Source organism: Trachinotus anak, unplaced genomic scaffold (assembly GCF_046630095.1).
Source record: "Trachinotus anak isolate AG129_WGS33_773 ecotype Australia unplaced genomic scaffold, CSIRO_AGI_Tana_v1 ptg000033l, whole genome shotgun sequence".
Lineage (NCBI taxonomy): Eukaryota > Metazoa > Chordata > Actinopteri > Carangiformes > Carangidae > Trachinotus > Trachinotus anak.
The window spans coordinates 5546582-5574210 of NW_027273884.1; the positions used below are offsets into that span (position 1 = coordinate 5546582).

The following is a 27629-nucleotide window of genomic DNA, read 5'->3' on the forward strand; positions in this document are numbered from 1 at the left end:
AGGATGTGGCCCCTGAATTGGGACACAGCCCTTGATTCAACTTTGACTGTTGTGAGATCTGTAATGATATTGCACGCAGTACACATATGCGCGGATGTGTGGAAAAAACCCCCCAGAAAACTTCTGCATCTCTTTGCAAGAGCTACACTAAGTTTGAGACAGAATATTGTTACAGAATAGGTCAGTGCATAGGTTGTATGTATAGCGGGCGAGAGAGCAAGAGAGAAAGGTGAGGCTTTCTAACTTCTAATTTCTGCTAACCTCTTTTCTCTGAAGGTTAGAAGTTAGTAATATAGCTGTGAATGTAGCAATGTGCACTTTAGGTTATTTAATAGATAGACAGATAGGTTGATGGATAGATAAAATACTTTATCAATCCCTTGGGGAAATTCATATTGTCCAGTAGCTCATTAATGTTTTCAGTTGAGATTTAAGTCTGTGTCATGATCCACTGCCTTTGTCTGAGGTGTTAAACTGTCTGATGACAGTGGGAACAAAGGATTTCCTGAACCACTCAGTCCTGCAGTGCAGCAAGATAAGATGCTGGCTGCTGCTGTAACTGTTTATCTTGCCTGCAAAGATGTTATAGAGAGGATGGTTGGTATTGCCCATGATGACTGCATCTTACAGTGCATGGGTCTCTCCACAACAGTGAGTCCAGACTCCTTACCAAGCACAGACCCAGACATCAAAGGACCTGAGCTTCCTGAGGAAAAAGAGCCAGCACTGCCCCTTCTGGTAGACACCATCCATGTTCAGGGACCAGTCCAGTTTACTGTCCAGGTGCATTTCATTGTCACACCACATGCTGTCTGACCAATGCATTTCCCTGTGTTGTCTTAATGGAGGGCTGTTTAAGTCCCTTAGACAAAAGCTACTGGAAATAATAAGTGGCTGAAAACAGTATTTGTGAAGAGAAAGAATTTGTTCTCAGCAGAGGTGTGAGTACGACACAACTGTCTTGTTGTACTGATGGGAATAGTGCTGTGGACATCATACATGAATAATCTTTGGTAAAGACAACAGGTAAACATGGCAGGAGTGCTGAGTCTTCATTATCAGCAAAATAACACATTGGCAGATCAGAAAACAAGGAAGCGTCTTACCAAAGTTGATGGATATATATGGAAATAAAAGTCTAGTTTCTTTTTATAACCTTTTGTAGTAAACCAGTCTTCAGCAAAATAATCTGTTTTGGTTCTATCAAGTATGCACTGGCTGAAGTAATTGTGAAATTATTTAGTCCATTATAGAATGGCTTCGGTTCTTCACAATTTAAAAACCACAACAAAGTGGTGTAAACAGAGTTTATATTAGTGTTAAATAGTAACTATATATGTATGTCTATGTATGATTTGGTCAAATGTTATGCTGTTCACACACACACACACACACACACACACACACACACACACACACACACACACACACACACACACACATACAATAATACACATACAAATAGAAAGGACTATAAACATACCCCTGCTTGTGCTTCTGTGCACTTGGGTGTAACAAGGACAAATATATTTTCTATTATATTACCCCTTTTCTCTAGTGAAAGTACTGAGTATATCGACTAAATATGTGTCTAACAAGCTTTGGGTAGAATGTGACAGTAATCAACTAAAAATAAAAAGAATTTACCACTTTAAATCAGTGTTAACATGGTCTGACTTTCCAGGCTCTGTACATACCCTTATTTCCCCATATGGATTAGGCAGTAGCTGCTGAATATGCTGCCCAGATCAGTCAGTCAGTCAGTCACTCACTCACTCACTCACAGCATCACAGGATCACAGGATGCTATAGCTATAGTACCTTTAAAATCCAGATTTTGCCAATTCATTTTGAAAGAGCAACGGCCAGTGGGGAAACTCCAGTTCAGTCATAAAGCATTTGGCTGATCAATGTTGGAACTAAGATCGCTCGACTCTTTCATACAGACATTTATGATTATGGGGCGGGCCCTGCTGCTGTGGTCCAACCAAAAACTGGAGCAGAGACTGAGAGAATACAGACAAAGGTTGAGGGATGATCCAGTGAAGTACCAAAATTATATATGAATATATGAAATAATTGCAACATGTATGAGTTTTGTTCAATGACTGATTGTTGAACTAACAAATATAATATGGCTTATTGTTTGCAAAGTCAATAAGAAATGCATTTAAATGTGTTGGCTACCTATCAGCATATGGAATCTTGATTACTGGTCCAAGCCACCAACATAAAGACCTTTTTTTATGATTTCAAGACCATCTTAAGCCATTTGAAGAACCCCCACAGGGAAAAATAATACCAAAGATACATTAGATGCTCATTATCCACAATCAGATATTCAGAAACCTGTTGGCATGTGTAGATACTGTAAGATGCCCAATTTGTTCTCTGGGACACCATTAGTACGAGATGAAATGTCACTTGAAGCATGATTTACAGCTTAAAGTGCCTGGTGTTAGTTCAAAAAATAAAATAAAATACACACAATACAGTCAGGACCTAACATACATGAATTCCCAGCCAATGATCTACTAGCTGTATGTAGCTGTTTGCTGTAGTTACCCCAGCAGGAGCAGATGGCCTCTGCAGCCCATCCTTCAGCTGCCCATGTGTCTGTATCAACATAAAACATGGCTGCCAATGAAAGCAGTCAGCAAGGAGATTAAAGCTGCTACAATGATGATGATGAAACCAATAATAATAATAATCAAGACTTCTGCACTATAATGACTCAATGAATGAGTCATTATTGTGTGTGTGTGTGTGTGTGTGTGTGTGTGTGTGTGTGTCCACACCTACCTTCCACATACTGGTTCCATATTTATAACACACAGAAAACAATCAGTTAAGCCTGCAGTGATGAAAGAAGGCAGAATTTGATATACCTCATTAATTACTGTGCTCTCCCAACACATCATGAGTCATGCCTTTAAGTAATCCATCCCTTTAAGTAATCCACTTTGAGCTCTAATCCCTCACTGTCCTTGCCTCACCTTTTGGGTATTGAATTAAAAGGAAATCATGCTTTACCTAGATTATGTGTCCACCGATGAATAAATATGTTTGTCAAAACTTGGGCTGCTTCTATCAGGAATTTCTAAAGAGAACTTGAGGATATAGATTTGTTACATTCATAACACAAGAAAAATGTTTTGGAAACCCCTGATACAGTATTTGTATCAAGTTAAATGCTGGTAAAACTGCCACAGGAAAATGTTCCTGTGAGCGGTTTCTTGAATGGTACCTTTTTAAATGTGTATGCATTTAAAATGTGTATGCACAGAGACACCTCTGTGTCTCTATAGCTGTTTCTCTGTTCACACACACACACACACACACACACACACACACACACTGAACAGAGGCACAATACAGGGGCTGTAAACTACCAAAGGAAGTAGGTCAAGATAGTGAAAAAAAAATAATGACAGAGTAGGAGGGAAGGCGAGCAAATCCAGCTGATCATCAGGAGAAAGGCAGAGAGAGGATGAGCTTTGAATGATGGATTAGTCAGAAAATCAAGTACAAATGGGAGAAAGAACTGAAAGATTAATCTGTTAATCTGTTCTCTCACTGTTGTTACTCCCCACTGCAGCTCCATCATGTAAGACATTTACTCTGTACATACATTGAAGCCTGTCCTACGCAGTAAAAAAAATTATAGCTTTGGTTGAGTGGTCGAACACTTAAACCGTCCCAAACAAATTAGTGTTGTGTGAGTGAATGTGTCTCCGGAGCAGAAGTGTTGTGGCTTTGTCATAGTGCTACACAGCCTCTTAAAGAGAAGGCCAAAATGGACTGCTGGATGTGAAAAGCATCTGACTTTGACACCAGAGACTTTGTTAAGTATCCAGTCTCCTTCTAAGAGTCAATCAGAATCAGAATCAGAATCAGAATCAGAATCAGTTTTATTGCCAAGTATGTTTTCACATACAAGGAATTTTTTCTGGTGATTGGTGCAATTGATCAGCAACAGTGGGGCTCTCTAGCCTTGTTGATGAGGCTAATAGCAGATGGGAAGAAGCTATTTTTGTGGCGAGAGGTTTTGGTCCTGAAGGACCGCAGCCTCCTGCCAGAGGGGAGTGTCTCAAAGAGTTTGTGTCCAGGGTGGGAGGAGTCAGCTACAATCTTCCCTGCACGCCTCAGAGTCCTTGAGGTGTACAGGTCCTGGAGGGACGGAAGATTGCAGCCAATCACCTTCTCAGCAGAGTGGATGATACGCTGCAGTCTGTTATTGTCCCTCTCCGTGGCAGCAGCGTACCAGATGGTGATGGAGGAGGTGAGGATGGACTCAATGATGGAGGTGTAGAAGTTCACCATCATAGTCCTTGGCAGGTTGAACTTCTTCAATTGCCTCAGGAAATACATCCTCTGCTGAGCTTTTTTGATGAGGGAGCTGATGTTTAGCTCCCATTTGAGATCCTGTGTGATGGTGGTTCCCAAGAAGCGAAAATGCTCCACGGTAGCCACGGGGGAGTCACACAGGGAGATGGGGGTGGGTGGGGCTGGGCTCTTCCTGAAGTCCACTATCATTTCCACTGTCTTCAGAGCGTTTAGCTCTAGGTTGTTCTGCCTGCACCAGGTCACCAGACGGTCAGTCTCCCACCTGTAGGCAGACTCATCGCCATCAGAGATGAGTCCAATGAGAGTGGTGTCGTCTGCAAACTTCAGGAGCTTGAATCTGCTGTGTTTTAACTGTGACCACAATTTTCCCTAACCTTTGATAAATATTATTTGCCTAAACTGAACCAGACTTAACCATAGAGGTGGCAGAAATATAATCTTATCTCAATGAGAGACACAGTCGGGAGTTGTATCGGATAAAAAAATCTGTATTAAATGCGAGAAATTAAATGGAATACTGGAAATTGATGGGTCTATTTGTTTAACAAAAATTGCTTCTGATTTTTTGATTTTTGGTGCATGTGTAAAAAAAAAAAAAAATTCAAAATATGAATTATAAAAAACAAAGAAAGAAAACAGGCCCAATAGAGCAATTCTGTGTTGTGGAAGTGCTATTCTACTGTAAGTGTTATTGGGCTACTGTGCTGCCATAAAGACATGTTTTCAGAGGACAGAGGGAGATCATGTGACTGACAGGTACCTACATTTGACAAAAGAGCTGAGGTGTTTACTCTCAGGATCCAGTGTTTCCCACAGAGTTTGAGTCTATTGTGGTGGGGGGCTTTCTTAAATTAATTATTCAATAATACCCTACATAGGAGGCTCCACTGTAAATCTTGCCAAGTGCCAAGTACTTTGTGACACATAAGTGACTTCACATTGTGTCAAATAAATAACATTGTGATTGTTGATTAAAGATTGAGATTGGCCAGTGAGCTCAGTCAAATGGCATAGCCCATATGACTGGTACACAGAAAGGGTGGAGCGGGAGATGGTAATAATTTCTTTTTTTTTTTTTTGGTAATTGGAAACTGGTCACAGGTGAAATACAAAGTACTAAACTGTGTTCCACAATTGTTTTCCCCACTTCATGTGGTGTGTTAGAGCAGAGAAACACAGATACATTGAGAGATTTTATTGTTTTATGAAAAATATTTGCTCAATTTAAATTTGATGCAGCAACATGTTTCTAAAAAGTTGGGACAGGGTCATGTTTACCTCTGTGTTCATCAGCTCTTCTTTTAACAACACTCTGTAAACGTTCAGGAGCTGAGGAGATCAGCTGCTGGAGTTTTGATAGTGAAATGTCCCATTCTTGTCTGATATAGGATTTCAACTGCTCAACAGTTCGGGGTCTCCTTTGTCGTATTTTCAGTTTCATGATGCTCCAGATGTTTTCAGTGGGTGACAGGTCTGGACTGCAGACAGGTCAGTTTAGCATCTGGACTCTTCTACTACAGAGCCATGCTGCTGTAATACTCTCAGAATGTGGTTTGGCATTGTCTTGGTGAAATATTCAAGTCCTTCCCTGAAGAAGACGTTACCATCATCAGTGGAAATGAGTGAACTTGTAGGTAGGCTAATTTTTTTTGTCAGGCAACAGGATAAAAAATATGCATTAGAGGGTTACTAGTCTATGTAATCACATATTTATGTGTAAATTGATCATTTTGTTGCAACCTGAGTAGTAAACATCTGCATAAGTGTATGGGTATTTAAATTAATTAATTTGTAAGTAACTTTATTTTTTAATACAAAATTATGAAAGAGATTCCCCCTTTTTTTTTCCTCTGAGCACCTCCCCCCAGAATGCACAGCACTGCTGTTGTAGTATTGATCTACATGCTCTTGGCTTCTTCCCAGCACAAATAAAAAATAGTTTTGTCTAATATTTGAAGACATGATAGGTAGAAGGTAGACAGATTGGAGGTACTGGATGGCAAACAAGAGTCTTCCTGTCAGAGTTCCAGCTCCTCAGATCAGATTTAATTTCCATAACCAATTAAAACAAAATATTTTTTATGGAGAGGGGGGAGGGAGTGAGCAATGTTGACACCTAAATAACAGAAACTAGTTTGGGCCAATCGGAACAGTGGAGTACCTGATGGAATTTGCTTAGCTGCCTCAGGGAAACACTCACTTTTATTGATGTCATGCTTATAGCTTGAGAATGATCCAAAGGTTGTCAAGATGATTTGTGAAATATCATCTATAAAAAATATCCAGCTCTGCCACAAATAGCAAAAATGTCATCAGCATTGAGAGATACTTGATGTTCCAGTCCAGCTCTATAAAGAGTGGGGAGGATCTGAGAGCAATGGAAAAAGGCACTATCGCTATAGCACTGAACAGGGCAACCTTGACAGACTTTTGAGCATTATTTGTCACACAAGCAATAAAGGCAGAGTATAAAAGTTGTATCCAAGAAATAAATTCAAACCCAAAACTGAATTTCCCCAGAACAGAGAACAAATGATCCCACTCAACCTGACCAGAAGCTTTTCTGTTTCTAAAGTAGAACCACTTCAGCAGTTCTGGGAGATGTCAGAAGAAAGAAATATTTAAAAGTCCTCTAATGTTAGATGATAATTTCTGTCCTCTGACGAACCCCGTTTGAGGGGTTCGTCAGGGAATTATATCTGGCAAACAAGAATTGACGGGGCATGCCAGACTTTAATTTTAGATTTAAAGTTATTGGTCTCCACCTGCTGTACTCTTCCAGGTTCTTGTCTTTCTTTGGAATAAAAAGTCTGACTTAAAGTAGAAGGGAGGGAGCCTTGTTTCATTTAACTGTTAAACATGTCTAATAATAAAGGGGCAAGTAGGTGGGAAAACTTTTAGTAAAAGTCAACCAGAAATCCATCTGGACCTGGTGCTATATTATTTTGCATTAGTTTAGACAGGGGGCTATCTCCTCTCACTGTATAGCTTTATCCAAATCATTCTCGTTATTATAATCTATAGATGGAGGAATGATGAAAACTTTATGGAAAATCTGATAGTTAACCCACCCTCCGATGCAGTGGGATTTGTCCCGGTGCTCCCAGTGGCCGTTGTGACTACGACAAACAGGTCCATTGTTAACGTGTTTGTGAGGGGAGAGAGTAAATGTGAAGGACACTCCTTAAGAATACTCCTTCCTGTCACTTCTCAGTTCTCTGTGTTTCCACCTCTCTACCCTGTGTGTGTGTGTGTGAGTGTGTGTGAGTGAGTGTGTGGATGTGTGGAAGTAAACCACTCGAATCTCCTCTCAAGAGTGTTTGTCGTATGTTGGAAGCTTATGTATGCTGTTCAGTGCTGTGGTCATCTTAGATGAACTGTTTCAGAAAACACACAAAGATAATGAATCCTTTGCAAGATTATTCCAATACACACACACACACACACACACACACTCACACACACACACACACACACACACACACACACATACACACACAGATGACCATTTGACCAGCTCCTTCCATGTTGGAGTAGAGCTGACACAAGTCCTCAGTTTAAACTGAATTAATATCTAATGCATATCTGATTGACATTCATCTGCTTGTGATCACATTAATAGCCCAACATGCCCAATCAGTTCTTGCTAAGAACATTTAATGCATATTAAGTCAAGTACCTTTTATTTCATTTTCCAGCTACATTATGTCTGTGAGTGGCCCAACTCAATAAAGCCGTGTATATTTCAATAATCAATCAAGGGCAATGTTTTTGATGATGAACATTGCTGTTTTTTTTGCCCTGCTAATATGCAGGAGGGAAATGTCAATTCACTGATCTGTTCCAGTATTTCTAGATATCTTCACAAATTTCATGGCACACTTGACATTCATAATTTATCATCAGCGTTCGTGGTTTAAAGAATATTATTTCTAAATGTTTAAAATGAAACCCTAATGTCCACAAGAGGACAAATATTTGAATTTATTCATTTATTTCTTTATTACATTTTTAACTTTTTAAAAATGTCTATAACTGAAAAATAACCAAAAAAATTCAAATATGTTATCAAATTTAAAGTGAGACAATGTCACTTTGGCTGAACAGTGGCAACAGTGGTCTCCCTCTGTTGTGCAATTAGTCTCAGAACTTGTACGTAACATGAGCGCACAGAACAACTGCGTGAGTAGAAAACCGTCTTCGCGAGGGAGCATATCTGCTCCACAGGCTCATGGCTGTGATGAGCGCTCACATGACTCAACACTCAACACTCGCTTATCAAGTTGACTTCTGAGACTCCAGATGAGGCAGGGACAGTGGCTGGTGTGTCTGCTCCTTTTGACTGGTCACTTTCAACACCAGACACTGCTAGCTCATGTGTTAACATCACTGCCATATTGGACTGCATAAAGACTGGCCTGTAAACAAATACGAGTACACAGTGGAGCTGCAGATTTTCTGGATAAAAACATTGACATTTGTCAACCGATTTCAAGGGTTTATCTGTGTGGAGTACAAAAAATGTTGTGTGTCTCGATAGAATCTCGACAGTTAGAGGAAAGAGGAGTGTGTACCAGTATTAGGCTAACATGACTGACCCGAGTGTTTCCTGATAATATTGCCTAAGGAGGCATATTGTATATTAAGGTGAATAGAACTGGTCCAAGCACAAAACTCTTGAGGGATTCAATGTCTATTGTTCGATTGCACAAACAAATCAATTGGTAAATAGGACTTTAATGACTTTGAATGAATACTTTAAGGCCAGTTAAATGTTCCAGTCTGTGGTAGGATGTGGTGGTCAGTGGTATCAAATGTAGCACAACTAAGATCAAACAAGACAAGAACATAGCAACCTCCTTGTCTTTGTAACTTTCACCAATGCTGTCTCTGTGCTACACAAAATACAAACCATTCGACCTTTGATGACTTGGCACATTCCCACTCCAGTTATTGTATGACATTATTTTTCATCATTTTAATTTTTCCCAAGGGTGATATTGGTCATATGACCAGCTGTGTAAATAAATACCATTTATTCATGTTCACCTCAGATTTTTAATGTAGTGGCACCATCAGGTCTAAATTTCCACCTCACTGTCACTTTGCTTTAATCTATGACAAAAGCTCAAAAAGCATCAGCCATGTTTCCAAAGGTTTTGCTTTGGATATTCATGTCTCCAGGGGAATCCTTGATTTTCGCTGTTAGTGGCCACATGTTTTAAGAAACCACAATCATCATATGGTGCTTAATCTGTCCAACACTTTACAGCACTGTACATCATCGCAGCCTCTGTGGGATGGACTAACATCTGTTCTGTCAGTTCACTTCAAGGATCAACTTTATTCTATTTTATTTGGCTTTGGGTTTGTTACCTTTATGTGTATGTCTTGAGCATTTATCTGTGTATTTCGCAACAGCACCTGCTGTCTGCACTGGAAGTTAATGGTGCGGACTGTGTGTGTATCTGTGTAAGAAAGAGATGCCTTTTTCTTCACGCTGGATATTTCATCTGTCATTGAATTATTCTTTGAAACCAGATGTTTTAACTCCTAATTACTAAAACAGTCTGCATTTTAACTGACATACATATGGCTGCGCCCCTTGCCAGCCCTCTGTATGGACTGTAAACGGTATAACCATTTGCATGACTGTGCAACATGCAAGTAATACGAGTGTTTCTAATGCTGCCTTTGTTTGCTTTTTTTCTGTCTCCTTCTGTTCCAGAAGTCACCAATAATACACCAGGTGAGTCTGAATGAAAATGATGTTAAATGTAAATATGTGACAACCATGGCAATTATTTGTATAGCTGCAAATTTCCAGACAGGCTAGGACAAAACAAACATAGTATGGGCTCGGTCATTCTGCAGTGTGAGACTACTGGTGAACCAGCTTAAAGGTAGATTCAATGGTACATTATGGTCTAACACAATGAGCACACTGTATAAAAAGCTGGCAAAAAGACAGAACAGTCATGTGCCAAAAGGAATATAGATAGCGTTATGTATAATAAATAGTGTTTTGTATGATCATACAAAGCAGTGAAAAGAAAAATCATTTTTTGCAGGTTTAAATCCATACAGCAGGTCAGTAAAGGTGAGCTCTGTGTTTGAGCAGGGTATTAGGTTTACTAACATGCTGTTATTTCTAATGAGGAAGCTTCCTGCTCAACCACAGGAAGCTTTGTGACACCTGTCAGTGTGTTCTGATGTTATGTTTTCCCTCCTGGGACAAACATGCAGTATATCATCACAATACTAAGGAGTATTGAAACTAAGTGTTCTCTTTTCTCAAGTATTCGCTTTCACACTTTCTTTTCCCTCTTTTTCCCCCTCTTTCTTACCCTCTGAAGGCCTTGCACATATGATGGCAGAACAAGGTATGCCTCCTTTTACCTCTTCTCTATCATGTCTTGTTTGTAATTCTAGCATGGAGCTGCATGTTTTGGTGTTGGTGTGGAATATAAGTGCATGGTTCTATATTCAGTGTGATAGAGTGATTTTATTATTCTGTCTTACTGCTGCACTTCCTGAGCAGTTATTTTGGAATAAAAAAAAAAAAAAAAATTAACGAACTAGCATCATTTATTTTAATCAAAAACACAGGCAGCAGCTAAATGCAGGTGTGATGGAGAATATGTAGGGTCTGCTTACATTATTGTTAAAAGGTAACTAGCCTCGCCTGACTTAGCAGAGGAACACTGCCTGCCATCTTAGCTTATGACTCAAGTGAAATTCACATGACTTAGCATGATGAATGTCACATCCATGTCATATCACTCAAACTAAAATTATGAGCAGACAAATAAATAAAAAAAGTCGCTGTGTATGTTGTAATTCTGAGTCAGAAATATTGCTATGAAATCTCTCACCTGACCAAAAAAAGACTGTACTCACAAAAAAAGGAGAGCATCAGTTGTTTCATCAAATAGACACGAACTAAATCTGTTAGTGGTTCTTCAAAATAAAAATAAACAATAAAGTATATTCTATACACAGCAAAAAAAAAAAAAAACAAAAACAAAAAAAAACTAAGACATGGAAGTAAAATATTTAATCAAATTTACAAGATGGGAAGACATTTTTCATCCTCTGTCCAGACTCTGTTTCCAGTCACTAACCTACAAAGCTCAACATCAGAACTGACCCCTCCCTGTGATTATCTTTCAGTCAGTTCAGGACCTGACCCATCAACAAAATGTTTCTGTGATTTTCTCTGACATTAGTGTGGAATTCATTTAACTATGATTGTGGCCATTGACAAAGCCCACTTACCTTAACTTAGTAGCAATTTAAACAAAACCATCCCCTAAACATTTCCCTAAACCTAAGCAAGTTGTTTAAATGGCTAAACCCAATCAAACTTTAACTATAGTGGTGTAAAATTTGAAACTGTGATCATCCTGTCAATAGAGATGTGAAACACAATATATGTGTTACTCTGGTCCTATGACATAGTTTGTCATAATTAAGTGGACCTGGAGAAAACAATTGCCAACAAACAAACAAAAAGAATAAACACAAGAATAAAATAATTAAGGAATATTTGAAATAATAAAAAGATAAAACAATAGCATTGAGTAATATAACAAGAAAGATGGGTAGTTAAGATGTTAAAAGGTAAATACTAAAAGATGAAATAGAAATAAAGGAATATAAAAGTTTGCTTAAAATAATTTGATTTGAATAAAATAGTAAAAAAGGTGATCAAATACAATTTAATAAATTAAATAATAATTATGATAAAGATAAAGGTAAAAGTAAAATGCTAAAATCAAAAATTATAAAACGTAAGAATACAAAATCCATAAAATGATAAAACACGACATAAAAGCTGGACTGAAAAGTTTACATTTAAAAATATCAATATTTTCAGCTCCTCTCACATCTGGCTGTTCCAGCAGCTTGGAGCAATAATGGCTGAAAGCAGCATCACCAGATGTTTTTGTTCTGCTTTGTGGAACAGCTAAAATATGAGAACCAGAGGATCTGAGAGGCCTTCCTGGTTCATAAACCAAAATCATCTCTGTGAGATGGTCTGGTGCAAAACCATGGAGAGCCTTATAAATTGATAAAAGCATTTTAAAATCAATACGAAAACTAACAGGTAACCAGTGTAACGATTTTAAAATAGGCATAACGTGTGTTTTACTTCTGGTCTTAGTCAGCACTCATGCAGCAGAGTTTTGAATTATTGTATTCTTTGGTCGACCAGAAAGGAGAGCGTTGCAATCGTCTGTTAACACAAATACAATCAATTAAGCTAAAAGGAGCTATACAGTGTTTTTATCGGGTTTCACTTGTTAATTAAGCACGATAAATACACACAGTAAAAGTAGCAATATTTGATTTAAAGGTAAAGGTTTATGTTTTAAATTTTCTAAATATTATCCAATGGTAGACAGGCAAACAGTTTCATTCTCCTGAAATATGAATAGAAAAAACAAAGTTCATTTGAATAAACTTCCTCAAAAAGACAACACAGTCGGAAGAAAACATGACTTTAGGTACACACAGCATTGTCCTCTTGTAATTTCTACAGATTATTCAAAAGCAGAATGTATGGCCTTTGCCAATATTTTCAGTAAAATTACCTTTTAAAAAAGGCAGAAAAAGTTCCCAGTCTGGAATTTTTAAACCCTTCCCTCACATCTGTACTACTTCTGTAGTTGCTGCTCTCTGTCTTTGCAGGGCAATGTTGCTGGGACATGCAAAGGTCTCTTAATACCTGATGTGCTTGCATGTTTCAAGTGTGTTGTGATGTATAATTGTATTAAAGTTGCTACCACGTACTGATTACCTGATGATGTATACACATATACATATATATATATATATATATATATATATATATATACACATCGATATTTTTGGTGTCAACTAGAATTTGAACTGACATTTCCTCTTCTTCTTCCTCCCTGTCTGGGCTCTCTTGGCTATGGATCCTCTGTTTTGTCTCCACCTCCTCCTGCTCTTCCAGCTAAAAGCAAAGGTACATCTTTTTCGAAATCTTTCCTTTTCCGTCTCTATGAAAAGCGACGCTTGCTCTGTGAGTGTTTGAGAGTACAGCAGTGTATTGTGTTGGATGCTCTAATGTGTTTACTTGACTGTGTTCAATGTGTCTTCTATGGCTTCTCACCAAGAGGGCTTGAATTAAGCAAGTAATTAAGTTAACCTCATTTGAAGGAGAAGGGAAAAAGAATGGGTTGCTTTGTGTTTTCTTCCTTATTGTGCATTTTGTAATTTGTTAGAAAGCTATACAGTGAACACAGAGACACTGTGAGATGATGCAAAGTAAACACCAGTCACTGTGGATCAGTTTTCACAAGCCCCTCCACACTCATCTTGTGTGTAGTGTAATTCAGACTCAGACTGGCAGATGGGAAACAGTGACAGCACAGGGTTTCTGCTGGAAGAGGAACTAACAAGCATTTGTCTAAATTCATTGATTTACACAGTGGAATTTTATAATTTCCTTTACAGCACAAGCTGAGCTAAGCACCAATCCATCCAAACTTTTCAGATTGGTCAAAGTTTGAGGCTACAACACAATTTTATTAGTTGTTAGTCACAAGGGGTTGCTGGTTTCTTGATTTCCACAAAAGCACCTCTAGAACAATATGTTAGGAGATGCTTGTTTGTTCATTTTGTCCATTGATACACACATATTCTTGATTCTTACAATATTGATTCAAAAAGAAAAATGGTCATCAGTTGTAACCTTTTTCTCGGTCAAATATTAACATTGTGCAGACTGTAGCTACATTTTATGTAGTAATCCTATGGGATTTTCAATTTGAATAAAATGTCTGTTTGTATTAAGCCATAAACACCAGGCTCTGTGACAGGTATAAGATTCTGAGCAGGCCCATTTCATTTTCTATCAAGATGGCAAGAGGAAAAGAGCTAAGTGACTTTGAATGAGGGTTCATTTTTGGGACACGGAGGCAAGAGATTCACTTACAAAGATGCTGAACTGACTAGTGTTTCAGTAGGTGACTGAAGTGACTTCTGCATTTAGATTCATGGGAAAAACATTAGCAAATGGGGTTGGACATTGTGGTCGTGCATTAGTGGGATATGTAAGGAAAAACAGAAGAGTGACAGAGTGTCACTGCAGGACAATGATCAGACAGTGTCAATAGTTACACAGAGAGGGATATTATATTACAAAGATGAATGCACATTTAAGAGTTCAGTGGTGCAAAAACTACAGGCCAACAGAGAATGTGTAAAAGAAGTGATATGGTTAGATGAGTGAAACACTAGAAGTGTTGCATTGAAAAGCGATGCCAGACTGTGGTTGATGAACACAAATTTACCGTGAAACTGCAGAATTCATAGGTCCTGTTGGGTGCGAGTATAAAATATTAGCAGTGTCAGTGCAGAAATATGTCTTTGGGTGTTTGCCATGAAAAGCTGTGATTGGGTGCAGTCTGCTGTGTACACCTGTAATGGCTTCCCCCATTCACAGCACAAAGCTTGTGTAAGCTCCCGGAGATTCCTCTCCCCTCACCACGTGTCTCGTAGTTTCACTGTGTTTAATCCCTGAGCGAGATGGTAGACATTATTAGGCATCAGGCTCCCTGTCGCCTCTTGTTAGGCAGACAAGAGACTCCACTCTGGCTCTATTTTCATGTCAGCACACTGGTGGCAGGGAGGCAGATGGAGAGAGGCAGGCAAAATAGAAAACTGTGTCTCAGCCATCGCAGAGTCATATTTTACTGTCATGGGTTGAAACACAGTACCTCTCTCTTCATTTTCATCTTTTTTTTTTTTTTTAGAATTCTATTTCTCTGTTCCTCAGTATATTCTTGGGAAACCTCCTGATTTATTACTCTCATTCCTCTTTCTCTGTTTTGCCTTTCCCTGACCTGTCTCTCCCCTTTATGAAATCACTAACAGTTTCCTATCTCGTCCTTTTTTATTAGCTTTATTCTTTGTTCATGCTTCCTGTCTTAATGCAGTGTTTTCCACCTACCATTTTAGTTTTAATACATCTATTATTCTTGGCCAGAGTGGTAGTGGCAACACAGGGGGCTTGAGCAAAAAAAAAAAAAAAAAAAAAACCTCAAGGTTACTGAATCTAGCTCAACCAGAGACCAATGGCGTTGTCAAGGGAGGCCACGGCCACCCCTGAAATGTCATTAGCCACCCCAGATCTGATTGGTTCATTAATTAAAACTCCAACATCTGAAATGTTACTGAATGCACCTGCATTGCCCGAGTGTAAGTGAAGGCAGCATTAGATGATACGGCCTTTGCACTGTGCAATGCCAGAGAACTGTTTGCATATTTGAAAAAAAAGGGCAGATCTTCCACTGAAATCATCTTAAGTAGATATTTCACTGGACCTCTTCATTACTGGATCAATGATGGCATGGTGAGTTTAGGGTGGATAGGGACAGAAGGGTTGGGGGGGAGGGGGTTGCTTGGACAGTTGTGTTTTTTGCGCTTGAGTGAGTGCTGGTAAAAGAGCCAGACATGGAGGGCAGGGATAGCCCACCATCAGTAACAGTGGGGGGCAGGTGGATAGGTGTGTCTATGGGGCATATAGTATGCAGTGTGCACACAGCGGGTTGAGGTTCACATAAAAGAAAAAGAGTTCCGAGTGTCTTTTTTAAAAATGAGAACACTAAAATAGGAAAATTAGAAAAGCTCCCTTGGCCCATTAGTGTGTGCTTTTGAGATGGTCCCTAACTGAACTTCAACCTAAATGCACCTACTGCTTTGGTTAGTAGCAGTCCCTGTTCACATTCTACAGACAACAATAAGGCAAATTACTCTGACACTGACAAAAAAGTCTGAATCTGATGATTATAAGACAAGAATGCCTGTTTACTTTTTTTTTTTTTTTTCTTTCAGTGGCTTCAGCACGATTTTGAAAACAGGGCTCATTTTCTCAAAACACTTGACACAATTCACAAAACCAGACACCCAAAGTGGAAAACACCTCATGTATCCTGCAAAATGAAGCAATGATTTGGATAATCTTATCAAAATCAAACTTTTGCACACTTCATTCGTTACACCACATTACTGTCCAACCTACTACACACTTTTGTGCTAAATCAAAAGCACTTTCATCTTTGGTGGTCTTGTCATAGTTCTGAATGTAGACAGTTCTGTTGAGAGAGAGTCTACAGAAATATGTGCAGAAACACAAATACTGCTGAAACAAAACCTTTTATATTTTTCACAACAAATCAAATCAGTCAATCAATCAATCGAATGCACAATGCATCCTACATTACACTTGTAGGAATGAAAATAATGTGCTTCGTCAAGTACAGTGAACAGAAAATAACATTTGAGGGGATATTGCACAAAAAAAAAAAAACCAACAAAAAAAAAACAGACAAAAGAAAATATTCAGCTCCATCTAGACTCACTGGGTCAGAACCGAGCCATGATATGACCAGAAGAGATGCCATGCCTCCATGCTGACATTGTTTATCATGTATCTGTGCGGCTTTGCATCATCCATATGGTTCACTGGTATCACAATGTTGTGCAGTCCTTCCAAAACTGTGAGAATGTGGTCTGTGTTGTGTCATTGGAATGGCAATGGAGGGAACTATTATTTGTGATGGTGGTGCACAATATAATGTTGTTGACCCATTCGCCAGAAACTTCTACAATGGCTCTGTGACCAATGTGACCAAGAACTGATGGACACAGTATGATTGGTGGATTACTGAGTTATGTAGAGTTAATTGAATTTTGGTTACGTAGCCATGCTGAAGCCTAAATGTCTGGATAACAGAGGCAACAGTAAACCAGCTCATGTTCAGTTGTCCAGCCTCTCTCACTGTCAACACATGGTTGATAACGTTGCCCAGATTTTGTCTGAAAGCTGTGCCCTTTTTTGTCCTTGTCCTCATCCTCCAGCTCTACCCCTACGTGTCACTCTTCCCCCACCTCTAACTCTCTCCTTCCCTCGACTTCTTCTCGCTGCTGTATCCACTGATGTGGTAAAAATGTATCATTTTTATAGTGTCTAGATTCTGATTGAGGAGTTGACAATTAAGCAGTTAGGTGGCATGAGTATTGGCAAACTGCTCCATGGGTGCGGCATTTGGAATAGCAGTTTTTTGGAAAAAAAATCTCATGTGTTAGCAGTTGAAAAAAACTTTAAAATGATTTCCAAACTAATTTATGGATGTCTATCCCTGATGGACATATACGTGTTTCCATTTGACTGAGTTATGACAGAAGTCTGGTAAATTTATCTCCAAACCCAAGCTGAGATAATGCCGATGACATCATAGGGCTTATTTTACTCAGGTTTTATTAAGATCACACCCCGGTGGCTCACTTGGTTCAACACATACCACAAAGGCATAGTCTTAACTGCAGCTGCCCAGGTTTGAGTCTGACATGCAGCCCTTTATTGTAGCCCTTGTGGAATGGTCATGGTCAAAAGAAACAATGGTGACTATCAGTTTCAAATAGGAAACAAATAATGGTCTCCATTGTGAGAGTCTTGTGTTTTGACCCTCCCATCCACCCCAAGCTCCTCTTAACACAGATTTTGTCACTCTTTAATTCTATGTCACTTGACTTCCTCCTTCGGTCATAATTACTACGACCACTACGACCACTATGTAGTACGTTTATAGACTTCAGTGGATGTTTGCATGGATCAGTGATCAGAGATATGTGGATATACACTATTTATACCGCACATATATAATTCACTGTAGTCAGTGTATGATATCAATACACTATGTAAATATAAAAAAAGGGAAATATAACACACTAACACCTTGTCATGTGATTCAGACCAGTCTTGGCAAGCATCTCACACCCAAACTGTTCATGCAGTGCTGTGCTGATCATATGCCAACAGACAGCAATGGCAACAAAAACAACACACCCAGACAAAACAGAGAAAACATAGCACTGACAAACTACACTCTTGCTTTTTTCAATTTTTTTCTTAGCTTCCTAATTTAAGGTTTGGGTCCTGTTTTGCCAGTAGAATTTAACTGACTGTGTTTGTGAAGGCGGATTCTCATTGAGTTGATTTGATTAAGTGAGTGATTAAATAATTTTTTATGGAAAAACAGGTAACATTATAATGATGAAAAAAGCGTAAGGTGTGGAACTATGTCAAACTTAAAAAAATCCACTTAAATGATAAATAGTTTATTATGTATGTTACCAAATGTTTTTCAGTATGTGTGTTCCTGCTCACTGTCAATCTAATTAAGTGTTGGAGGCCCCTAAAAGTAAGCATTGAGCCTGTCACTCCGTGTTGTAAGTTCTAAAATATAAATTTACTCTTATCCAGTTTTAAGGCACATTTTTTAAGATACACTTTTTTTAGAGCCAGGTCATTTTCATCAATATTTTAATGGGATGAAGGATTTTAGTCATCATACATGTTATTGTTTCTATTGAGAGACCCCTAGTAGCAGAAGGTATATACTGTGCATTAGTCAAAATTTAAATCCATCAGTCAAAACGTTTGAGTTTCTGTTTGCTTCAGTATCTTCTTTGCTTGTCTGAGTGTAATGTATATGACATATCACCACAAGTGAGAAATCCTCCAGTTTACATTTACAGTATGAAAATCAACTTGTCAGTGCTTTCTAGAGGACAAAAATAAATGACCTCAGTCTATTCATACTTCTTTTTATGAAATGTATCAGCTGTCATATAAATACACTGATACAGATAAGCCATTACAGGCATCCCCATGGGTTAAATATGTTGGGGAATAAGTTGAGGGGTTATGAGGATTAGTAAAGAAGTAAAGAAATGCCTTGTACCGCCATTTTCCTAGCAACTGACTTGCTGACATCTTCTGATTGCAAGGCACGCAATGAAAGATCATCATTTATGTACAAGAACTAGCCACCTAAAACTAATATTATTATTATGCCTGTCTCTTAGGTATATCAACTGTGTGTGTCTTTGGGGAACCCTCATGGCCTTCTAAGCCAGAGAAGGCCAACCATATCAGCATTTTAAATGTTTTTGTTTTTTTTTCCTTTTTTTTTAGCCTAGCCATAGAAAAGGTTAGCTGGCTCACTGACTGGTTAGGATTTCATAACCGGGAGCCTGAGAACAGCTCATTCTCAACGGAAGGTGTAGCTGAGGTGTTTCTGGTTTAACAGCACTGTGCTTGGCAGGGGTCAGGTCTGTTGACACGATTGGAGCTGGATAAATTTGGTGGGGTTGGTTGGTTCAGTTGATATAAACACTGCAACACTAATAAGAGAAACAAGATTAATGGATTAACAGTTCTCTTTGGGCTTAACTCAGGTTTTCTCGTATCACAAAGCTGGCTCACATTGAACCCAGGTAGATGACCATGATAACTTAACCTGCTCCATCGCAGGCCATACAGTATAACTTCAGAGGATCATATCAAAATGTGTCAACTGTTGATCACTGACCAATCAGATCACTGATATGTCCTGTCAGTCCCACAGGATCCTGGAAAAAATTTCCTCTTGACATTGCAATAATGTGACAAGTAATAAGGACCAATAGATGTACAGTATTTATATGCTTTTTATGTGCTGCACATTCTCAGAATAGTTAGTTCATCATCTAACAGAAAAGCAAGAAGAGCTCACTCTTCTTAAAAACACACTGTAGCCAAAGCTATGCACATTCATTTTGGGCCTCAGCCGTACTTACGGCCCTGATATTTAGAGATTGTTACTAGTTTTTGTAAAGCTTCTCACTATGTTCTAGATATGTGATTATATTGTTTACACTTCACCGGCAGACACTGGCCCACTTTAACCCCTGGCCATACCAATTTAATATCATCAATATTATCATGTAATGCTGGATATGCTGATTTATACCATGGCAAACTAAAAATTAAAATTTATGGATTAACCTTTTGTAACCAGACAGTTTAAAACCTATGGGACGTGTGTTCCTTTGATGTTCTTTTTAAAAAAAAATTTATTGTACAATAAAGTGAAGACAAGTGTGATGATAGAAAAACAAAAGTACAGGCTATAACAAACTTGAGAGTAGGGGAGAGACAGAAAGAAGAGAAAAAGAAAGAAAAAAGTAATTAATAGTCATAATGATATACAATAAGATAAATAAATAAACAAATGAGGGCAGTAATTGCAGACAGTCACTAGTGTTGAGATGTAACAATGGTGGTGTGTGTGCATATATGTGTATGTGTCACTTCAAATGATAATGGAATGACATTGCAGTAAGGGGCATAATACACAGATAAACACAAGGTGTTGACATGACATTGTAAAACCAATACAGTATAGTTATGAATATTTAAGTAAATACATAATAATAATAATAATAATAATAATAATAATAATAATTATTATTATTATTATTATTAGTAGTAGTAGTAGTAGTAGTAGTGTGGAGATTGCTTTATACATTTTTGAAAGTATCTTTTCTCTAATGGTGATGCACAATATTTCTGAGGTAACTCTAATGTGTCTAATAATAATTACTAATATACTAATAATAATACTAATAATACTAATAACTAATAATAACTCTGTTACGTCACTATGTGGCCAGGGGATGTGGGGAGTACAATAATTTAAACCCAGGGAAAAAGAGAGGAGGAAAGCAGAGGTATACAAAAAAAAAAAAAACATAATTTATTTGCAATCATTAACACAAAAGAAACACCAACGGAAAGCGGACTTCTTCAGAAGGAAGAGGCCGGTCTGCAGCACACACAGCACTCAAGGCTGCTAAATGGCCCACTGGCACCGACTGGGTTCCTCCTCCAGCTTTTAATTCCAAACCACTTGATTACTAGATGGAACTCTGGTGTGTTCACTTACCATGAGAATGGGGGAAGGGAAAAAACGGCTACCTGGGATGACAGGAGGGAAACACACACCTATACATGGCCCAACAGCTGTAACAAATTCTAATGTCTAATAATGTTTGTCTGGATAGATGAATAGGTGTGTGATGCCTTTGGTGATCCATGAGGGAAAGTTGAGTGGTTTTCTATTTAATAAAAAATTGGGATTGTTTCAGATTGGAGTGTGTTTGGCGGATGACATTGTGGTTTTAGTCATTTGGTGAAATTCCCACCCCGCTGTCAGAGTCGTAGCTATTGTGGGGTTTTTGAAGCAGGGATGGTGTTTGACATATGGATTTCTTGGCATACTGTTTGTTCTATGTCTATCCAGGGGATGTCAGATTGGTTGGGGTTGGTCCATTTATAGATGTATTGGAGTTGGTGGCCGATGAAGTAGAGCAGGAAGTTTGGAGCTTCTAGACCTCCATGGGTTTTTGGTTTTTGTAAGGTTGTTAGTTTGATTCTAGAGGTCTTGTTTTTTCCAGTAAAATTTTGTGACTGTGGAGTTTAGAGATTTTAACCATGCAGGTGGGGGCTTGAAGGGGATCGTTGAAAATAGGTAATTAATCATGGGTAGGATGGTCATTATTATTATAGCAATTCTGCCTATGAGGGATGTTGGTAGATTCATCCAACGCTGAGGGTTGTCCTCTATGGTTTTGGAGAGTGGGTTGAAGTTAAGATTGACTATCCTTGATAGCCTGGGAGAGATGTGAACCCCCAGATACGTGATGTTACCAATGCATAGGGGGAGTGGTGGTGTTTGGGCTGCCACATCCCAGCAATTAGGGCTTAGTGGTAGAATGGTGGAGTTGGACCAGTTGATAATGTAGTCTGATATATGAGAGAAGATGTTTTTGAGATGGATAGTTACGGTAGTGAGAAGGATGGATTCTATAGGTAGAGTAGAATTTTATGATGGATGTTTTCTGCCTCAATACCTTTGATATTTATTTTTTGGTGGATAGCTGCTGCAAGTGGTTCAATGGAGGTGGCAAATAATGATGGAGAGCGTGGGCATACTTTCCTTGCTGTTCTAAGCAAATAAGTAAATAATAATAATAAGTAAGTTAAATTTAATGTTAAATAAACATATTAATATTGTTATTTAATCAGTAAATACACCAGCTGAGCCTCAGGTTAGGGTTATTTGTGCAGCTACTGATGGAAATCAAAAAAAAGATAAATACCATCTAAGTGAAAGCTATGCATGTGTCATTTTAGTGTGTCATATTTGCATGGATCTGGAAAGTCCAAATTCACTCTGGATAGACAGAGGAAAGAGGACTTAAAAAAGTCTTAGTTATGGAGATCACTGGAGAGTCACTGGTAAGAGTGAGGGTGTGAGAAAGAAGCAGTGAGGGTGCAGTGTTTTTGGGAGTCTGTGACAGAAGGGGGGAGAGGCACCCTGTGTATATGTATGAGAAACAGTGAGCACCATATAACGTTATCTGTGCTGGGCAGACAGTTTTGATAATATTGTGAGGCAGAACACATCGCTGTTCTCTGTTGTTGAGATTGACAGCAACCAGTAAAGTTTCTCTCCCATTGTTATTAAACATGTCAGGATTACAAAACTGCAGGCAGAGACTCGCAATCCCATTTGTATTTGGCTAGATGTTTCCTAGCAATGCACATGACTTAGGCTCAGGAGCAAAATTTTTCTGATAATTAAAATAGGAAAGGAAGGTCAAAATTAATTATATGTGTAAGTTATAAGCTGATAGTTTTAGTTTGATTACATGTGGCATTTTGGCACCAAGTGGCCATGATATAAGCATGATAATACCCTCTGAGCTTGTGTACTCCATGATTGTGAAGGACTGGAGGTTTGCTGTGGCTCAGGAGGTAAAACGGGTCATCCACTAATCAGACAGTTGGTGGTGATCCCTAGCTCTTCCAGTCTGTGTGAGTGAATGGGTGAATATTTCAAGAAAGCACTATATAGTTGCAGTCTGTTTACCATTCTGTGGAGGCTAAGAATCAGTCAATAGAAAGCGGAATTTAGGTTGTTTTTTCTCATCTTGTTATCTGTTACCAACTTGTACATATTTGTATGCAGGCCAGTGTCTGTATGCATTTGTCTCTGTCTGTTTGTATATGATATAAGATATAGAGGTGTATCCAGTCCATTCATGCCTTACCTGTCACATTGCAAGTCATTTGCCTCACTTTGGCTAACATTCTTACTTGGTAAAGTTAATGAGTTAGAGGGCAGAGCGCAGATGTAATTCATCCAAATTTTACACCAGCTGCATAGATAATTGTTAGGTAAGATTATCTCTGCAAGCCTTTTGATTCATCATGATCTTCAATTTGACTGTTCTGGGCTCAGTTATCACCATTGGCCCCTGCAATATGTTGGGAATAGTAGGAGCAAATGTTTGGTTGTCAGCTAGTTATTAATAATTACCGAAGTAATTATTAATTTTTAATTAAATTATTATTAAGATGTAATAATATCGGGGCACCACCCTGTAACCAGGGACTGACAGTCAAACTATGAGTTCAGTCTCAAAGGCACTTACTCATAAGTGTCAATGTTGGACATATTAGCACTTATGAGTTAAACGCTGAAGGTTGAGTTCCGAGCACTGACCATCCCAACCAGCTGTTATCACTGCACACATGCACCAATAATCACAGGCAACGACCGCTTAAAGTAAAGAGGAGTTTATTAACAATTGCAACATCAATGGCAATTAATGCTACTATACATCAACAAATTCTCATTACGGTTACGCTAAACTACTAATACTATATCTAACAACCAAGACAAATAATGGGCATATGATTATGAAGCTTGTATGTCCGTTCGTGTGTGTGTGCATGTATAGGTGTGTCTATGTGTGTGGGAGTGTCTATGTGTATGGGAGTGTCTATGCGTGTAGGAAGATGGCGGCCAAGACCACGTAGGTGGAGTCTAAGATGGCGCTGGATTCAAGCCAAGACTGAGGAACAAAAGAGTCCAGGTGTGACCTCCCACGTGCTTTCAGTGGAGAGGTGGCGTGGACGTCGTCCGCGTGGTGTCACGCGATCCGAGCACAAAGGCTTCACTTGTATGGGTGTAGGCGTGTGTGTGTGTGTGTGTACGTGTACGTGTTAATTGGGGACAAAAAAAAGGGGGAAAGAGAGAAAGATACAGAACCCGTGTCTCAGGGTTCTGTGAGTCGTCGAGAGGTCCAGTAAACTCTTTCTTCACCACGCAGTAACAAGACATCGAGCTAACACTCGTCTGGCCTGATACTGGTCCTTTAACCGGTGAAGAGGGAGTCCACTGGCTCACTCGCGGTAGCGAGGCTGTGCAGCGACACCGAAGTGTCCAGATGCGGCAGCTTCGCTCCGATCACCCAAGATAAACAAAGCACAATAGCACGTCCTACTTCAGCAGAACGACACAGACTGTTCCGGTACTAGTGGCTAACGTTCATCAACGGTATAACAGTAAAACAGCAGTAGACCATACAAACAACTAAGCAATAGTAATTACAACACAATAGCATAGGACGCAGCGGTCCTGATTCAATTTATATCAGAGAGTCCGATCAATGATAATAAACTTTTGCACCTTCTAACGATCTGCCCAGACACAAGCCTCTTACTTGGAGTGGATGTGTGGAAATCCGCCGTTGCGGCTTCAGCGCGGTCCTGAAGGCTGGCGGGGCCGTTATCTCGTTCCGTGAGGAATAACGGCGGCTGTTCTTCGGGGCAATGGAAGAAACAGCAGAGTCGACTCGATGGAGGGAAAACGTGTCCGTTTCCTCCGACGGGAAAATCCTCCGTCCTTCTGCAGGCAAAGTTAAAGATCAGCGGGCGTGATGCGGCTGTCTCCTTCGGATCCGGTACATTCAGCGAATGTGAGCAGTCTGTTGACTCGTCCAGCGAGTTGAAGACTAAAGGCCTATGGTAAAAGAAAAAAAATATCTCCAAACGTTTGTGTGGTGCTTCCTTTCAGCGATCGGAGTTACAGCTGTTGCAGCAACTTCGACGCACGGTAAAGAGCGAGGAGGAGAGTCGCAGCGCAGCTTTTATCACCTGAGTGACCTCACCGGGAATCCCTGCTGGGAATGCCCGGCCTCAGCCAATGCCGTTGCGGAGTTTTCTTTCAAACTCCGATTTTACACATAGGTGTGAATTGTGGGGGTGGTTCTTGGCCCACAGCCTGGAGGGAAATGTGGTTCGCTCCTTTGTTCTCCCCACGAGGCATGGCTCGAGTCAGGCTTCAGGAAAAGCATGCAGGCCTCTCTATTGTTCTTTTCAGACCTCATGACTTGAGATCCCAACAAATAAATGCACAGTGCTGACAGTTTTAAGGCAATGAACATTAGAAGGCAGAAGTGTGTTGTGATGGTGCTGTCATGTCATGTCATGGCTCCTCATCAGTTCTGATTACATTCTTTACTGTGGGGTACTTCAAGAGCTTTTCTTCTTCACGTACACAGATATCGTGATGTATCATAGATGATTGCCTGGCAATGTATCAGGTATTGCTGAATTGCTCGTGGGCAACGTACCATGATAGTATTGTATCATGAGTTACTCTTGGTCCTGAAGTAAGCAGGGCACTGGGGCAGAGTTTGTGAGTTTCTCTCAGAGGATCCTGGTCATTTTACAGGGGAAAACTTGTTTGTGAAATTAGACAAGACTAATGCCACTGACAAAGGCATCTGTGCCAAGCGCAACCAAGCTGCTCTGTGGGTTGTTTACACCTCAGGATTTTACTGAATTTAAAACACTGCCCTTGGTAGCATTTGCTGGTATATATATACAGTACAACATTGCAGTGGTTACATTTCAAGCAATATGAATATGCACACACCCTTACATTAGAAAACAGTAAGACTATAATATGAACAGATATTTCTTTATTTTTAATAAGTGATTGCAAATTCTCAGACATTTGTAACAGACATAATATATGTTTGTTCTACACCTAATTCTATGATTAGGTGTGAAAGTACAGTCATTAGAAACATAGTGCTGTCTGACATTATCAAGTAAGAGACAAGAGAAGACTTCTTTAGCTCTTAGTGCTACTCTTAGTTAAGAATTTAAAATGCAAAAATTACAGATACAGATGTATAAATTGTATTAAGATGAACATGGTGTCAGATCAGATTCAAACATCAGATCAGACTCAGAGTCTGAGAGACATAATCAGAATAAATACCACACTTTCATCATTGTATTTATGCAAAACTGTGGCCTGTTTAAACCCTTATTTCATCCTCAACCTAATAATTTACTCAACCCAATAATTTACTCTCTATTAAACCAAATACTTTAACCTTGCTTCAGCCCCCCAAAACTGAGTTCAAACCTACCTAAATATGTTGGCAGTGTTGACAAAATGTATGTTTTCAAACCATTAGCAGTGAGGTATAAATGTTTTTTTTATGTGCTTCTTTCTTCATTTGTCTCCAGAAGCCAAAGCAACACTGCATTGTCACACAGATCCATGCAATAATTTGTCACCTGTTCAGCTGAAGATGTCAACCCCAATAACCAATTGCCCCACAGCAAACACATTTCAGCTGAAGAGCACTCCCTGGATGACATTTCAAAGAGGAGGTTATGGGGGTGGGGGAGAGAGAACATGCTTCAGGGGAAGAAAAACATGGCGACGATCTATGAAACGATTAAATCCCAATTCCAGCCGACAACATTTCTCACCCCCCCAGAGGGGAATGACATGGGTAGTGGCACAGAAAGAAAGATGGAGGGACAGAATAATGGAGGAGGAAAGAGAGAGATTATGAGCAGGATTGTGGTGGTTATCTTAATTAAATGGAAGTGCATTTTATCCTCCTCCTATTGATTTTTGCCAAGGGCAATGTGTGTGTTTCAAAAGGAAAGACTACACTATAAGGCTGGTTCAGAGGCTGTATTTTTTCACTCACGGCTGACATGACTATTGCAGTCAACAAACTATTGAGATAGTCATTAAAAAGAACAACGGAGCTGAACTCCAAAAAACAATGTACAGCTGCCAGACTCAATTTGGCTTCTACTTTCCTGCTGCCGAGCCATATGTGCAAATAGATGACATATGATATGCATGACAGAGAAAGAGAGTAGGATTTATTTGCAAAGGTGTCTGATTGCATAGATGCTTTGAGCTCAGGTGTGTGTGTGTGTGTGTGTGTGTGTGTGTGTGTGTGTGTGTGTGTGTGTGTGTGTGTGTGTGTGTGTGTGTGTATGTGTGTATGTGTGTCTCACTTACAAGCATTCTAAATAGAATTTTCTTGGCCCATTTCCAAATTTTGAAGTCTGACCTGCTGATTCTGATTTTTGACTTTCCTTTAATGGACAATTCATTCAAAAGTATGTTCCAAATAAAATTTTGATTATTAACTATTAAATAATTAGGCGAAGGGTACTCTCTCTCTCTGTCTTATTTTCTGCCCTCCCTCCCTTTTGATTTTGGAAAAGTTAATGTTAACAGTTTTGT

The 27629-nt window shown here is 39.2% G+C and overlaps 1 protein-coding gene across 1 annotated transcript in view; it reads left to right on the forward strand.

Annotated features, from left to right (window-relative positions):
• Window positions 1-25306, forward strand: part of LOC139614017 (neurexin-3a-like) — a 45347-nt gene extending 20041 nt beyond the window's left edge. The window contains exons 3-5 of the mRNA XM_071471082.1: window positions 10076-10096; window positions 10704-10730; window positions 25134-25306. Of these exons, the coding sequence (XP_071327183.1) occupies window positions 10076-10096; window positions 10704-10730; window positions 25134-25306 (221 nt within the window). The remainder of the gene's footprint in view (window positions 1-10075; window positions 10097-10703; window positions 10731-25133) is intronic.
• Window positions 25307-27629: the final 2323 nt, after the last annotated feature.